Raw genomic sequence first — 14,078 nt, 5'->3', positions numbered from 1 at the left:
TTCTTTTGTTTTTCTACATAAAAAATATTGTCACTTGTGAATAAAGACAGTTTTGCTTTTTTATTCCTATCTGTATATCTTTTATTTCTTATTCCTTCCTCGTGCTGTATTGCACAGGCAGAGATGGCCATGCAGTACTATGTTAGAATTGGAGCAGACAGGCATCCTTCCTTTGTTCCAGTGGCATATAAATGTCACCATTGTGGGTAATTGTAGCTGTGCGCTCTCCATAAATGCCTTTTATCAGACTGAAAAGTTGTCTTCTATTTCTAATTTTCTGAGAGTTTTTATCATCAATTGGTGTTGAATTTTGTCACATACTTTTTCACCATTTATTGCGATGATCATGACTTTTCTCCTTTGTTCTGTTAATGTGCCGAACTCCAAAGGTTGGTTTCAAATGTTTAATTAACACTTTTTCATATGTATTATTTTCTTATATGTTGCTGGATTTTATTTATTAATATTTTGTTGAAGATTTTGGTATCTGTATTTATGACAAATGTAGATCTATAGCTTTCTCTTATCTTCTCTGGTAATTATTTATGTTGACCTAATCACACAAGTTAAGAAGTGTTATTCTCTTTATAGACTTTCTGAAAAAATTTGGATAGGATTGATTTTTTTTTTTCCTTAAATGTCTGATAAATGTCTATAAAACCATCTGGGTCTGAGTCCTTTTTGTAGGAAGATTTTAAATTATAAGTTCAATTTATTTAATAGATAGAGGGTTGTTTCCGTTTTCTCTGTATTCGTATATCAGTTTGTCAAAGTGTTTTCCCAAGGAATTCATCCATTTCAGCTAAGCTGTCAAATTTGTGGTATAATACAGTCATGATAGTCTCTGATTGCTGTTGAGTGTCTACATGATGTGTAGTAATGTTCTTGCCTTTGTTTACTTATCATCTGTGTTCTCTCCGATTTTTTTCTTGATCAATCTAGCTAAAGGGTATGAGTTTAATTAGTATTTTCAAAAACCAACTTTTTACTTTGTTGGTTGTCTTTAATGTTTTACATTTACATCATTGATTTCTGTTCTTATCATTATTATTTCTTTTTTTTTCTTTTTCTAAGTGAGTGGAGGGAAGATAGTGAGACAGACTCCCATATGCACCCCAACCAGGATTCACCCAGCAACCCATCTGAGGCCAATTCTTGAATCAACTAAACTATTTTTAGTGCCTGAGGCTGATGCCTGAACCAACGAGCTATCCCCAGTGTCCAGGCTGATGCATGAACCAATCGAGCCACTGCTGTGGGAGGGACAGAGGGAGGATAGGGGGAGAGGGAAGAGAAGAGAAGCAGATGGTCACTTATCATGTGTGCCCTGGCCAGTAGTCAAACCCAGGACATCCATACACCAGGCTGACACTCTATTCCTGAGCCATTCAGCCAGGGCCATCATTATTATTTCTTTCCTTTGACTTTCATGAATTTTATTTGTTCTTTCTCTACTTTATAAGGTAGAAGCTTTGATCATTAATTTTTACACTTTTTTTTCTAATAAAAGCATTTAAGCTATAATTTTTTCTTTAAAGATTTCTTTAACTGCATCCTACAAATCTTCATATGTTGTTGTCGTAGATCAGGCTGCTATAACAGAGTACCCTAGACTGGGTGGCTAAAAATACAAACATTTATTTCTCAGTTTGGGAGGCTCAAAAGTCCAGGATCAAGGTGCCAGTAGATCTCGTATGGGTGAGGACCTGCTTCCTGGTTTACAGATGGTTGTCTTCTCCTTGTATCCTCACATGGCAGAGAGCAGGGTAAGATAGCAAAACCTCATGTCTCTTCTCAGAAGGGCATAATCCAATTCATGAAGCCTGACCCCTGTCCTTGTTACCTCCCAAAGGCCACACCTCTTGATATCATCTTATTGGGGGAAGGATTTAACATGGAATTTAGGAGGACGCATTCAGTCCATTGTATTGTGTTTTTACTATTGTTCCATTTGGAATATTTTCTAACTTCCTGTGATTTCTTCCTGACTTTGTTCTCAGTGCTGCTTGATTTCTAAATATGATATTAGGAGATTTTTCTAGATAATTTATTACTTTTGGTTTCTAAATTAATTCTATTATGATAAAAAAAAAAACATACTCTGCCTGATTTCAATCTTTTTAAATTCATTGAGATTTATTTATGGCCCAGCAGATGATCTATCTTACTGAATGTTTCAATGTGCATGCAAAACAAATGTGCATTCTGAAGATTAGGGGTGCAATGTTCTATAAATGCAAAGTAAATCAAGTTATTTGATTATGTCAGAAAATTATTCAAATTTTTTTTAGCCATACTGATTTTCTTGTGCATTTGTTCTATCAATTACCAAGAAAGAAGTGTTAAAACAGACCTTTAACTGTGGTTGAGGGTTTGTGTTTTTCTCCCTCTAGCTCTGCAGATTTTGCTTCATAGTTTTGAAACTCTGTGCACACATCTTCAATGGCTTTGCAACATGTCACCTGAACCACCTGAACTATGTTTCACAGAATTCTCTTTCCACTATATTTCTAGTTAGGATGGGTCACAAGAGAAGACTTGTGAGACTTAGAAGGCACAAAGGAAGCGGGAACCATTTTATAGCGCACACATATGTCATTGTTGACGTGTTGATCACCTCATTAGCATGAAGCAGCAGTTACAAATGTTCTGCCTTCAAATTCAGCTTCTCTAACTCCTGGGCCAGGTGTGTGTGTATTCAGCTCCATGTTGAAACACCACAGGCTCTAGAGTACATGCTTGCCATAAGTGAAAGGCAATAGAATGAACACGTGTTTTAACCTGTCCTCATCGGGTTCAAACTTGTCCTTTTGGGTTCTAGCTGCTCCTGATCTCCCATTATGTAATAGCCAAGTCTCTTTTCTAGCTATCTGTCCTGCAGAATTCAAGCTGCAACATCAGACATACGTATCCTACCGGACCTGCTTCCATTGCTGAATCTTGAATGATACAAAGTTTGGTACTAAGAAGAACTCCAAAGGAACAGAACCTTCAGTTATGTTCTCTGACTCAGTTCTGAGTTTTAAAGGCACTAATACCTCTATTGCCATTGATAAAGAGGGCACTGGTACTCACTAGCATGAAATGCCAAAGGAGTTACTCAAATTTTAGCTTTAGATATCTGTAATAAAGGATCTGTAAAGGACAAGACTAGGTGGCTAAGTATTTGCTACCTTAGCATATTTTAGTCAAAATGAGTATAATGGGGTAGGTTGGTTGGTTTATTACTTCAAACTTTGCTAGAAATTTTGGTGAAAGAAAATCATGAGCACAGGGATTTAATATTCCCAGTTCAAGGGCAAATTTTAGCACCTAAGAGCTTCTATGACTTCTTTGGGGGGAAAAATACTCTTTATTTCCTGTAGGTGCAGGGCCAGGGTTTCTGAAAACCAAACCCAAAGTCTAATCTTGCAAATGCCCAAATTACAACACAAATTGAATCCCATCCTTGCAGAGTCTCTTTTGTTAAAGTTGAGGCATCTATTGGGAACAAATGAGATTCTGAATATTGGAGTTAGAACATGTGGGCAAATTATTTTTTTCTTTTTTTTTAAATTAAGTGAAAGGCAAGGAGGCAGAGACAGACTCCCGCATACACCCTTACCGGGACCCATCCAGCAAGTGATGCTCTGCTCATCTAGCACTGCTGCTCTGTTGTTCAGCAAATGAGCTTTTAGCACCTGAAGCAAGGCCATGGAACCATCCTTACCACCTGGGGCTGAACCATTCTAGCTATGGCTACAGAGGGGAAAAGAAAGAGAGAAGGGGGGGGGGTGGAGAAGCAGGTGGTCGCTTCTCTTGTGTGCCCTGACCGGGAATCAAACCCAGGACTTCTATATGCTGGGCCAATGCTCTACCAATAAGCCAACTGGTCAGGGCTGGCAAATTATAATAAAGCTGGGACCTCAAGTCCCTAAATTGGCCCTGGCTGGTTGGCACAGTGGTAAAGCATTGGCCCAGCATGTGGAAGTCTTGAGTTTGTTTCCTGGTCAGGGCACACAGGAGAGCGACCATCTGCTTCTCCACCCCTCCCCTCTCTTCTCTTCCTGCAGCCATTCCTCGAAAGAGCAAGTTGGCCCCAGGCACTGAGGATGGCTCCCTGGCATTGCCTCAGGTGCTGAAGTAGCTCAGTTGCTGAGCAACAGAGCAGTGGCTCCAGATGGACAGAAAGAACATCAGCACCAGATGGGGGTTGCCATGTGGATCCTAGTCAGGACATATGGTGGGAGTCTGTCTCTCCATCTTCCTTCCTCTCACTTGATAAAAATAAATAAATTAATTAATAAAAGTCCCTGAATTACACAGAATCTGCTTTGCCAGTAAAAGCACCTTCCACCCCTTCCTGAGGAATCATATTGGTCTCTGTTGAGGTAATTACTTGAGAAATATTGCTGATTTTCCAGGAATGACCACCACCAGCCTTCTTTGCTACAACCCCTACAATTAGCTTTAACTCTAAGCAGGCCCCAAAGGGTTTACAGTGTGACTCATCGGGTAGTGTGATACACACCAAAAGAAATGCCTGGTATTTTTTATTTCTATAGATTGAAAGCTGGGAATGTATATGAAAATGTATAGTAAGGGTGTGGGATTCACATGGAAGGAATACAAAGTTGGATTGAGCCAAGTGAATTGATAGAGAACCACTAAGCAGAGACACTGGATTCACCATTATAACTCCAGGGGCTTGAAATGCTTCTGTTGGTTTTGTCTGTTGACCGAAACATGGACCCACAGTTATACTACACTAAATAAAACTGAAATGTCAGAACTTTCTCAGTGTGCTGAAGAGGATGACCAAAGGCTTAGGAAGATTAGAATGTTAGAGTGCATTTGTCATGTGAGACCTACTCACCAATGTTAGAGAACACACCTTTCGCCAGAACCGTGAGAAATAAACCTGTGAGAGGAGTTTAGCAACCTTGGAGTACTCTGTAGTGCTCTTCTCTATATTATAGGAAGACTTTCTACCATCAAACTGAGATCCCTCAGAGCTATGGAAATAACATCAAACTGGGATCCTGAGGTAGCAGGAACCAAACTGCATCACTTAATCAGCAAAGATGAAGTGGGCATGGTCACTATGAAAGACAAAGGAGCCAAAGATTTTCAGAATAGTCTTGAGTTGCAACGACCTCTGATGTTTACTAGGTGATAGTGTCTTCAGAAAAGAACTCGATAAGCAGCATGCTAAATTCTCTCTCTTTTTTTTTTTTTTTCATTTTTCCGAAGCTGGAAACGGAGAGGCAGTCAGACAGACTCCCGCATGCGCCCGACCGGGATCCACCTGACATGCCCACCATGGGGCGATGCTCTGCCCCTCTGGGGCGTCGCTCTGTTACATCCAGAGCCATTCTAGCACCTGAGGCAGAGGCCACAGAGCCATCCCCAGCGCCAGGGCCATCTCTGCTCCAATGGAGCCTCGCTGCAGGAGGGGAAGAGAGAGACAGAGAGGAAGGAGAGGGTGAGGGGTGGAGAAGCAAATGGGCGCCTCTCCTGTGTGCCCTGGCCGGGAATCGAACCAGGGACTCCTGCACGCCAGGCCAACGCTAGCATGCTAAATTCTTGCTTGATATGTTTAAGCAGAAAAGGCATAGGTCTAGTGAACAGAAGTCTGGCTTGAAACACTGAAACAGAGAGTCACAGCCCCTCAACCAAGTCCCAAACTTGAGTCAGTTGAATGAAGGCAAAGCCATGTCCCATGAGAAAAATCTTGTTACACTTCCAAAAATGTGCTGCTGTTAAATGTTCTCTGTCTTTTCCCAAGAGGGCTTACAGTCATTTACCAGGGTGATAACATTGGAGGGGAAAAAACAAACCAGTTTTTTAGGATTACTGGACACTGGCTCAGAACTAACACATTCCATGAGATCCATTAATCCAGGAGATTAATTCCTGGAGATGGACATCCCCATTCAGTTTGCCCGTTTGTGCAGAAGACAGAGGTAGAGCCTGGAGAATGACCAGGCATTATCATAAACATAGTCAGGTCGTAATTCCAATTGTAGTGGTTGTTTTGGATATGGCTTCATTGCTTGAGCATGCTGTCTGTCTGTTTGTTTGTTTGTTTTTTAAACTTTTAGAAATTTGTCCACCTATATTTCTGCAAATATTTTTTTCTGTCCTTCTTTTTCTTTCCCACTGGAACTCCAATTACTCACATATTTACCACTTGCTTCTGTCCCACAAGTCACTGAACTTGTCATTTTCTTTTTTCTTTTTATGGATAATTTCTATTGACCTGTCTTCAAGTTCATACATTTTTTTCTATGTATCCTACATGCTGTTAATCCCATTTAGTAAATATCTGGTTTAGAGCTTGTATTTTTATTGTAGAATTTCACCTATTACATCTATCTTCTGGAGATTTATTTTTTAATCATATTTATTATAGTTATTTTAAAGCATTTTTCTGATAATTCCAAGAACTTGACTATTTATAGACCTGTTTCTGTTGACTAATTTTCCTCTTGACTGTGGACCAAATTTTCCCATTTCTTCACATGTTATAATTTTTATTTTTATGTTGTAGATAATATGTAAGGAACACTACTAATAGAAGTTAGTTTTAATTGTTACTGTTTTTTCCAAAAAGGAATATCTTTTCTTTTGTTGGACTGCTAGAGTGGTGGCATGGTCAGTTAAAGCCACTCAGGAGTAGAGCTGGTTTAGGATGGGTTTGTGGCTTTAATCCTTCTGTTAGGCACTTGGGATTCAACCACAGGGGCTAAAGAATCTTGTATTTGCTTTTCAGTGGAGCCACAGCTTCCTGTGCTGCCCCAGGATGCATATATTTAATCATACTAGAATTTGAATAAGGTTAAGGATATGGTAAGACTGAGTTCACTTTTGGCTCTATGTTATTTGAAATGAGCTCAAGCCTTTCTCTATAGGCTTTTGGTCTGGGAACAAACACCACAAGTCTACTTACTACATATCAAAATGGCAAGAACCAAGTTGTGTGACCACAGACTGCCAATGGCTTCCTCAGAACCATTCTGGGGGTGTGATACATAATCCATGCTTCATAAATAAGAATATAGCAGGGTAGGCCCTGGCCTGTTGGCTCAGTGGTAGAGCATTGGCCCAGCATGTGGAGGTCTCGGGTTCAATTCCTGGTCAGGGCAGATAGGAGAAGCACCCAGCTGCTTCTCCACCCTTCCTCCTCTCCTTTCTCTCTGTCTCTCTCTTCCCCTCCCACAGCCAAGGCTCCATTGGAGCAAAGTTGGCCTGGGCACTGAGGATGGCTCAGGCACTAGAATGGTGCCTCCGTCTCAGGCACTAGAATGGCTCTGGTTGCAATAGAGTAACACCCCAGATGGGCAGAGCATCACCCCTTAGTGGGTTTGCCGAGTGGATCGCAGTCCAGCACATGCAGAAGTCTGTCTCTCTACCTCCTCTCTTCTCACTTCAGAACTTCAGAAAAATATGCACGCATGCGTGCACACACACACACACACACACAGAGAGAGAGAGAGAGAGAGAGAGAGAGAGAGACTATAACAGTGTATAATGGTTATACACACCAATTCTGGAGCCAGAATCCCTAGATTGAAATCATAGCTCCAACGTTTTTGAGCTCTCTGATTCAGAACATCATTCAGCCTCCGTATCTCAATTTTCCTATCTGGAAATTAGGGTAACAAGAGCACCTACTTCATAAGGTTGCCATGGTGGTTAGATAAATACAGTAAGTTTTACATAAGTGTTAACTCTACTCTTTTTGTGACAGTGAAGACCCTTTCCATCCATGCAAGGGAACTGTTGAGGGTGAGCAGAGAATGGAGGCAAAATAATGGTCAGGTTTTCAGAAATCTCTCAAACCCAGCCATGGCTAAAAGTCCTCACAGCCTCTCTTGATGGAATTAGATGGGCTCAATACCTCTCCAGATCTTATTTTTGCTGAAGTGGAGCTGCCCCTGTGTCCCCTCCCCTGAAACTCACTGCCTCTTGTCACTTCTTTGGCCCCTTCTCCCCTTCCTTAAAGCTCCAGACCTTTGGAGTTAGGTTAGAAGATACAATTTCTGGGAGAAGGAAAGTTATGACTTAGCAAAACTTCCTCCCTTTGGCCTGCCCAAAGTAAAGGCTCTTTCCTCCTATCGCCCTGTGTTCCCATCCCTGGGAGAGAGTGACCCAGGAAAGTCTCAGACGTTTCAGACAGGGCGTGTCACTCTTCAGCGAGAACAAGTCCCGGCCCCCACTGTGGATGGCTCTGTCTCCCGGCTTTCTTGCCTATTAAACACGTAACAGCACATTGAGTAACTGCTGAGAAATGAGGCCCTGAAGAATGTTTCACAAGAAACTGCAGCAAGATTGTCAAAAGTACTGAGTTGGCCAGGAGTGGGCTGGGCGCCCAGGGTTTGGGGGCTGGGAACGCAGCCCTACTGACAGGCGGTGGAGGCACGGGGCCCAGGGCCTGTCAGAAACACTGAGGATTCAGAGCTGGAGTCTGGGAAGTCACCGAGCTGGCCCTCTCCACTCTGAGCAGAGACCTCAGTAGGCACCCATCTGTCACTTCTGTTCCTGTTCAAGATTCCATTCTCCTCAGACAGTCCCTGTGATGGAAGGGCACAGTCCCCTCCACCTCATCCCCATCCTGTGAAGGTTGAATGTGGAGTCCTCTCTGGACAGAGTCATGGGATGGAAGGACAGAAGTGTCCGGAATGCCCTCCTGCTGTGCTCTCCAGCCCCCAACAGTGTCCTTCTCCAAGCCCGGAGCTTCTCATTTGTATCTGCAGACTAGTGAAACCCAAGCCACCCCGCGCCATGTTTCCTAAACACTCACTAATCACTATTAATCAGCAAGCTGGTGGCGCTGCCACCTGCCCTGTGAGCGTCTTGTTAATACAAGAGGAGACTGCCAAACGGCCAGCGCGGCTCGGGGTGGTGAGATTCAGGTCTTGCCCAGACTGAAAAGGCAAAAGCACCACCACCAGCCATCTGGCACAGAGCGGCAATCCCTGGCGCTTGATACCAAGGAATGAGCAGGCCCTCCTTCTACGAAGAACAGGATGTTCTATGTTAGCAGTCCGTCCACTCACCCCCTCCCCATTTCCTACCAGGTGATCTTGGAGACCAGTGTGAAGGGAAAGCTCCAACCAAGAAGGAAAGCCAACTAGCCACCCCACAGGACAGACTTTGCATTTCCCTGAAGCCAGGATCCAGCCACCCCACAGGACAGACTTTGCATTTCCCTGAAGCCAGGATCCAGCCACCCCACAGGACAGACTTTGCATTTCCCTGAAGCCAGGATCCAGCCACCCCACAGGACAGACTTTGCATTTCCCTGAAGCCAGGATCCAGACGGGGCCGGCGGCGGCGGCAGGAAGGATTTCACCTAGGTGGTCAGAAGTACTTCCTGATGTAAAATGTTGCTAACACTATTCTAGGGCAGGTTACTAGGGAAAGCCATCTTATCGATGGCCTGCAGAGCCTTTATTCCAGCTTAGTCAGCTCAGTCTACACCAGGGGTAGTCAACCTTTTTATACCTACCGCCCACTTTTGTGTCTCTGTTAGTAGTAAAATTTTCTAACCGCCCACCGGTTCCACAGTCATGATGATTTATAAAGTAGGGAAGTAACTTTATTTTATAAAATTTATAAAGCAGAGTTACAGCAAGTTAAAGCATATAACAATAATTACTTACCAAGTATTTTATGTTGGATTTTCACTAAGTTTGGCAGAATAAATCTTTATAAAACAACTTACTATAGTTAAATCTATCTTTTTATTTATATTTTTATTTATACTTCGGTTGCTCCGCTACCGCCCACCATGAAAGCTGGAACGCCCACTAGTGGGCGGTAGGGATCAGATTGACTAGCACTGGGCTACACTATGTCTAGACCTGCTCATATACAAATTTTATTTTTCTATCAATACACGGAGCAAAGGAAACCCGGTGTAGTACTCATCTGATGTTTCTCGTTGTCCTCTCTCTGTGGAGCTCGTACCTGCTGGCTGCCCAGCCGTGGTGCTGACCAGGCATTGTCTAAGGGATGAGATTTAGCAGCCGTGGCAGTGAACCTTTGCCAATCAGACGATGTGCTAAGCCCTAGGTTAGACACTGGGGAATCAAGCCATGGGGGGATTATAGAGATTAACAATAGCCCAGGAAAGCATATCCCAGGTGCCAAAGTGTTGCCCAGCAAGAACTTATCAATTCAGAGGGAGGTGTTGGAGAAGTCCATGGGAAGAGGCTCCAAGGGAGAGAAGAGCCTGGAGATGGAGGAAGGGCAGGCATGAGGTGCACTTTGTAGTCAGTTGGCTTCTAGCAAGAGGATATTCAGGCTTGCCCAAGGAGAGACACACTGGGGCCTCTGGAACTGCTGTGTCTTCCCAGGAATCGGCCCTGAAACAGGTATAACTTCTAGTTCTGCCATTTATTAGCCTGTAACCTTATGTGCAGAGGAAGCAGCAAGGATGAACGAAGCTTGATCTGATGCTTAAAGTCTTACATCTTCATCTGTAAAATGGGGACAAGTATTAATATCAACCTCAGAGGGTTGACCTAAGCAATAAATGAGCCAATAGTATAAAATTCTAGGAACAATAGCCAGCCAGTTGTAAGCACTGAAAAAAAAAATGCTGGCTATTATTACTATCTGGCAACAGCAGCATGGCCATCCTGATACAAGGGCTTACGGAAGCATCTTATTGGAAGGGGGAGCTTCAGACTTATTTTGAAAAAGCATTTGCATAACAAGCAAACCTTTGTTCCTTTTTCAATATTTCTTCATATTATGAGGGGATAATAGAAATATTTTCTTCATCAGATTCTTAGGAGGATTAAGTAAAATGATACATACATTGTGCTTAGAACAGTAAGCACTCAGTTCATGGTAATCGTTTATGTGGGGTGGCTTGAGAAAGTGTTGAAGGTGACAAAGGCAAGGTGGGGGTAAAGGGACCATTGGGCCCCCACCACAGCCAGGAAGCCTCTGGTTAGGAAGCTTGGTTCTGTGCGCCAGCTCACATAAGTCTTCCCTGGTAAGGTTGAAGACAAGCCTTTATCTGTAGGAATTTCCTGAGAACCAATCAGGTGCCGAACCTGGGCCAGGTTTCCAAAGAGGCTTGCTGTGTTTCTTCCCTTGGAGGTGCTCATTGGTCTAGGACAAACCTAAGGGTTCATGTTCAGCCCTGTCTAAAGATCAGGACCTCCAGAAGGCCCTTGTGGCCTTAGATCCGCAGCTGCAAACATCTGAGTTCCTAGAGCAAGGACCAAGGATGTTCAGTCCACCTGGATCAGCCAAGCTGAGGGGCAGGAAGAGACTGTAAACAGAGGAGTGCCCAGCACTCCCTGCTCACCCGCTGAGAATCACAGGTGCACACTCTCACCTACTCCCCTGCTCCAGGCCTGGCCCTGCCCCACCCAGAGGGACCCATGGATGGAGAGAGGGGGTCAGGGGCCTCAGACCACTGGGAGAACACCGTATTAGTAGAGAGTTGAACACGTTATGCTGCCTCAGACAACAGCGATGAAACTGCCAAGCCAGCTCAGGATGGTTTACCTCATGGATCCCAAAGTGGGCATAGGAGTCGAAGTAATAATCCCTCGAGGTCATCTCCTCTGGGTTCAGCAGCTTGGACAGCTTGCCCCGTCCTGGACAGCTGGGTTGAGTAGACACATGATGGACACATTGCACAGGCTTGGGTGGGACCACAGGCTGAGGGGGCTGAGAGGGGGTACTGCTCACCTGAGGGCAAAAAAAGGGAGCCTGGTGTTAACTGAGGCAGCAAGGTCCTGCCCTGAGATTTTGCCCCTCTTCCCTTCCCGTCCCCTGAGCCCGGCTCTGGTCAGCCAGAGCAGCACCCCAGAGGGGTGGACAGTGCCTTCAAGCTCTGACAGTCACACTGACGGCTGAGGCGGCATGCTACTCAGGCACCAAACAGACCTGGATTTAACCCAGTTCCATCTCTTAGAGTCAGGTGACTTGAGCCCATTTAGGTCCCAGTTTCCATTTCCGTTAAATGAGGACAATGATGCCTTCTTTCGGAGGCGGATAGCAAACATTCAGTAAAGGGGAAGAGGTAGAGCACAGCATCACATAGCGTGATGGCTAGAGAGCCGATTCCAGAGAGAGGCCACCAAAACTTGAACCCCGGCCACTTACTAGCTGTACAACCCCGAGCAAAGGCATTAACGTCTTGGTGCCTCAGTTTCCCCACATCTATAAATGGTTCCCATCTCCTAGAGTTGTCCTGAGAATTAGACAAGTTGATCTTTGTAAAGTGCTTAGAAAAGAGCTAAGCACTGAGTGTTTGTTAAACTCAAATGAGTCCTATCTGCCCACTTAGGATGATCACACCCGTGGGCTTCTCTCCACCCAGCAAGTGGCACTTGGCCCCCAAAATGCAGGTTCTGGTGTCTCACACCTGTTGTCTTGCCCTCTGGTTTCTGATTCACAGTTTTGCTCCAAACTTCAGCAGAAGTTTATATTGAACAGTGAAGACCCGCACCATCGGCGACCTGCCTGGGCGCTATCATCACTGCCCTTTCTGGGTTCCCCAATCCTGACACCCGGCCAGAAGCACAGCGGCTGCTGCTGCCCATCATAGACCACCCCACAGGCCAAGGGGAGGAGAGAAGAGATACAAGCACAGAGAACTTCTGGGGCCCAGAAGTTCAAGCCTCCCTGCAGGAGCACAGTTCTGTCAGAAGAGCTTCCTCTCCCTGGAGGGTAGGGAATCAGGTGGGCACAGCACTGGCCTTAAAGCAGGGAGGTATTTTTAAAAACAGAGAGTCAGTATCATCCAGTAGGCAGTCATCTGGGGCTCCTGGCTCTAGTAAAATTAAAAATAGGTATCGAGAGGCAGATGGCACAATGCAAGAATGCAAACCCTAGGGCCACACTGCTTGGCTTTGAAACCCAGCCCGTTACTTGTTGGCTGACAAATGACCTTGGGAAGTCATTTTGTCATCACTGTGCCTCAGTTTCCTGCTCTATAAGCAGAAATCAAAATAAAAGCTACCAGCCCTAGCCAGTGGCTGAGTGGATAGGGCGTCGGCCCAGCATATGGACATCCTGGGTTCAATTCCCAGTCAGGGCACAAAGGAGAAGTGACCATCTGCTTCTCCCTCCTCCCTCTCCCCCTACTTTCCCTCTTTTCCTCTCACGGCCAGTGGCTTGATTGATTTGAACATGGACCTCAAGCACTGAGGATATAGCTCGGCTGGTCCAACTGACCGTGTTAGTCTCAAATGCTAAAAATAGCTCGGTACTTGGGGCATCAGCCCCAGACAGGACTGCCAGGTGGATCTCAGTTGGGGCACATGCAGGAGTCTGCGTCACTATCTCTCCTACCATCACATAGATAGATAAAGAGAGAGAGAGAGAGAGAGAGAGAGAGAGAGATAAAAGCTACCTGAGAGAGTTGTCCGGAAGTTTGGATGAGTTAACATATATAAAGATATTAGGTTCTGGCCAAGTAATAAGGTTGGTTACAGCATCATCCCAATACAACAAGGTTGTAGGTTTGATCCCCAGTCAGGGCACACACAAAAATCAACCAATGAATGCATAAGTAAGTGGAACAACTAATCGATGTTTCTCTGTCCTTCTCTCTTTCTCTCTACCAATCAATCAATCAATAAAAGACATTAGAACACTGTCCAGCATATAGGAAGGGCATTATTATTATTGTCATATTATTATTCAGGTTAGATAAGTATGTCCCTCTTCTCTGCCTCAATGTTCTCATCTGTGAGCTGGGTCAGCTCAGGCTTACTATGACCTTTCTTGCCAAGGAAGCAAGGAGGTCCTAAGACAGGGGAAGATCAAGAAAAATTAGTGACTTTGTCCCTTCATCATGCTGTGGGCACAGCCGCAAGACCACCTGGGGCTGGAGGAGAGCCAGCTAGGGGATGTGACAGTCCCATTTTCCTGGTGTATCTAGGCTGCAGCCTCTGGGAAATAAGCAGACTTCCCAGTTTAGCAACATCAGATTTCAGGTCGTCGAGATCCCGACCGGCTGGCAGAGGCAACTGGGGTTGCCTCATTAGAATGCAGCAGGTGTGCCCACCCTCAGCTTGGGATGTTGATCACGGTCTCAGGGAGGCTAAAAATAGACTGTCAAT

General features: G+C 44.6%; 1 protein-coding gene across 3 annotated transcripts in view; it reads right to left on the bottom strand.

Moving 5' to 3' along the window:
* PRMT8 (protein arginine methyltransferase 8) overlaps positions 1-14,078 on the bottom strand; it is a 98,191-nt gene that overhangs the window by 45,813 nt on the left and 38,300 nt on the right. For all 3 annotated transcript variants that reach the window (XM_066365740.1, XM_066365741.1, XM_066365742.1), the window contains exon 2: positions 11,512-11,697. In XM_066365740.1, coding sequence (XP_066221837.1) covers positions 11,512-11,697 — 186 coding nt within the window. The remainder of the gene's footprint in view (positions 1-11,511; positions 11,698-14,078) is intronic.

This window comes from Saccopteryx leptura, chromosome 2 (assembly GCF_036850995.1).
Source record: "Saccopteryx leptura isolate mSacLep1 chromosome 2, mSacLep1_pri_phased_curated, whole genome shotgun sequence".
NCBI lineage: Eukaryota > Metazoa > Chordata > Mammalia > Chiroptera > Emballonuridae > Saccopteryx > Saccopteryx leptura.
The sequence above is the reverse complement of the archived record's forward strand: the minus strand, read 5'-3'. Positions and strand labels throughout refer to the sequence as shown.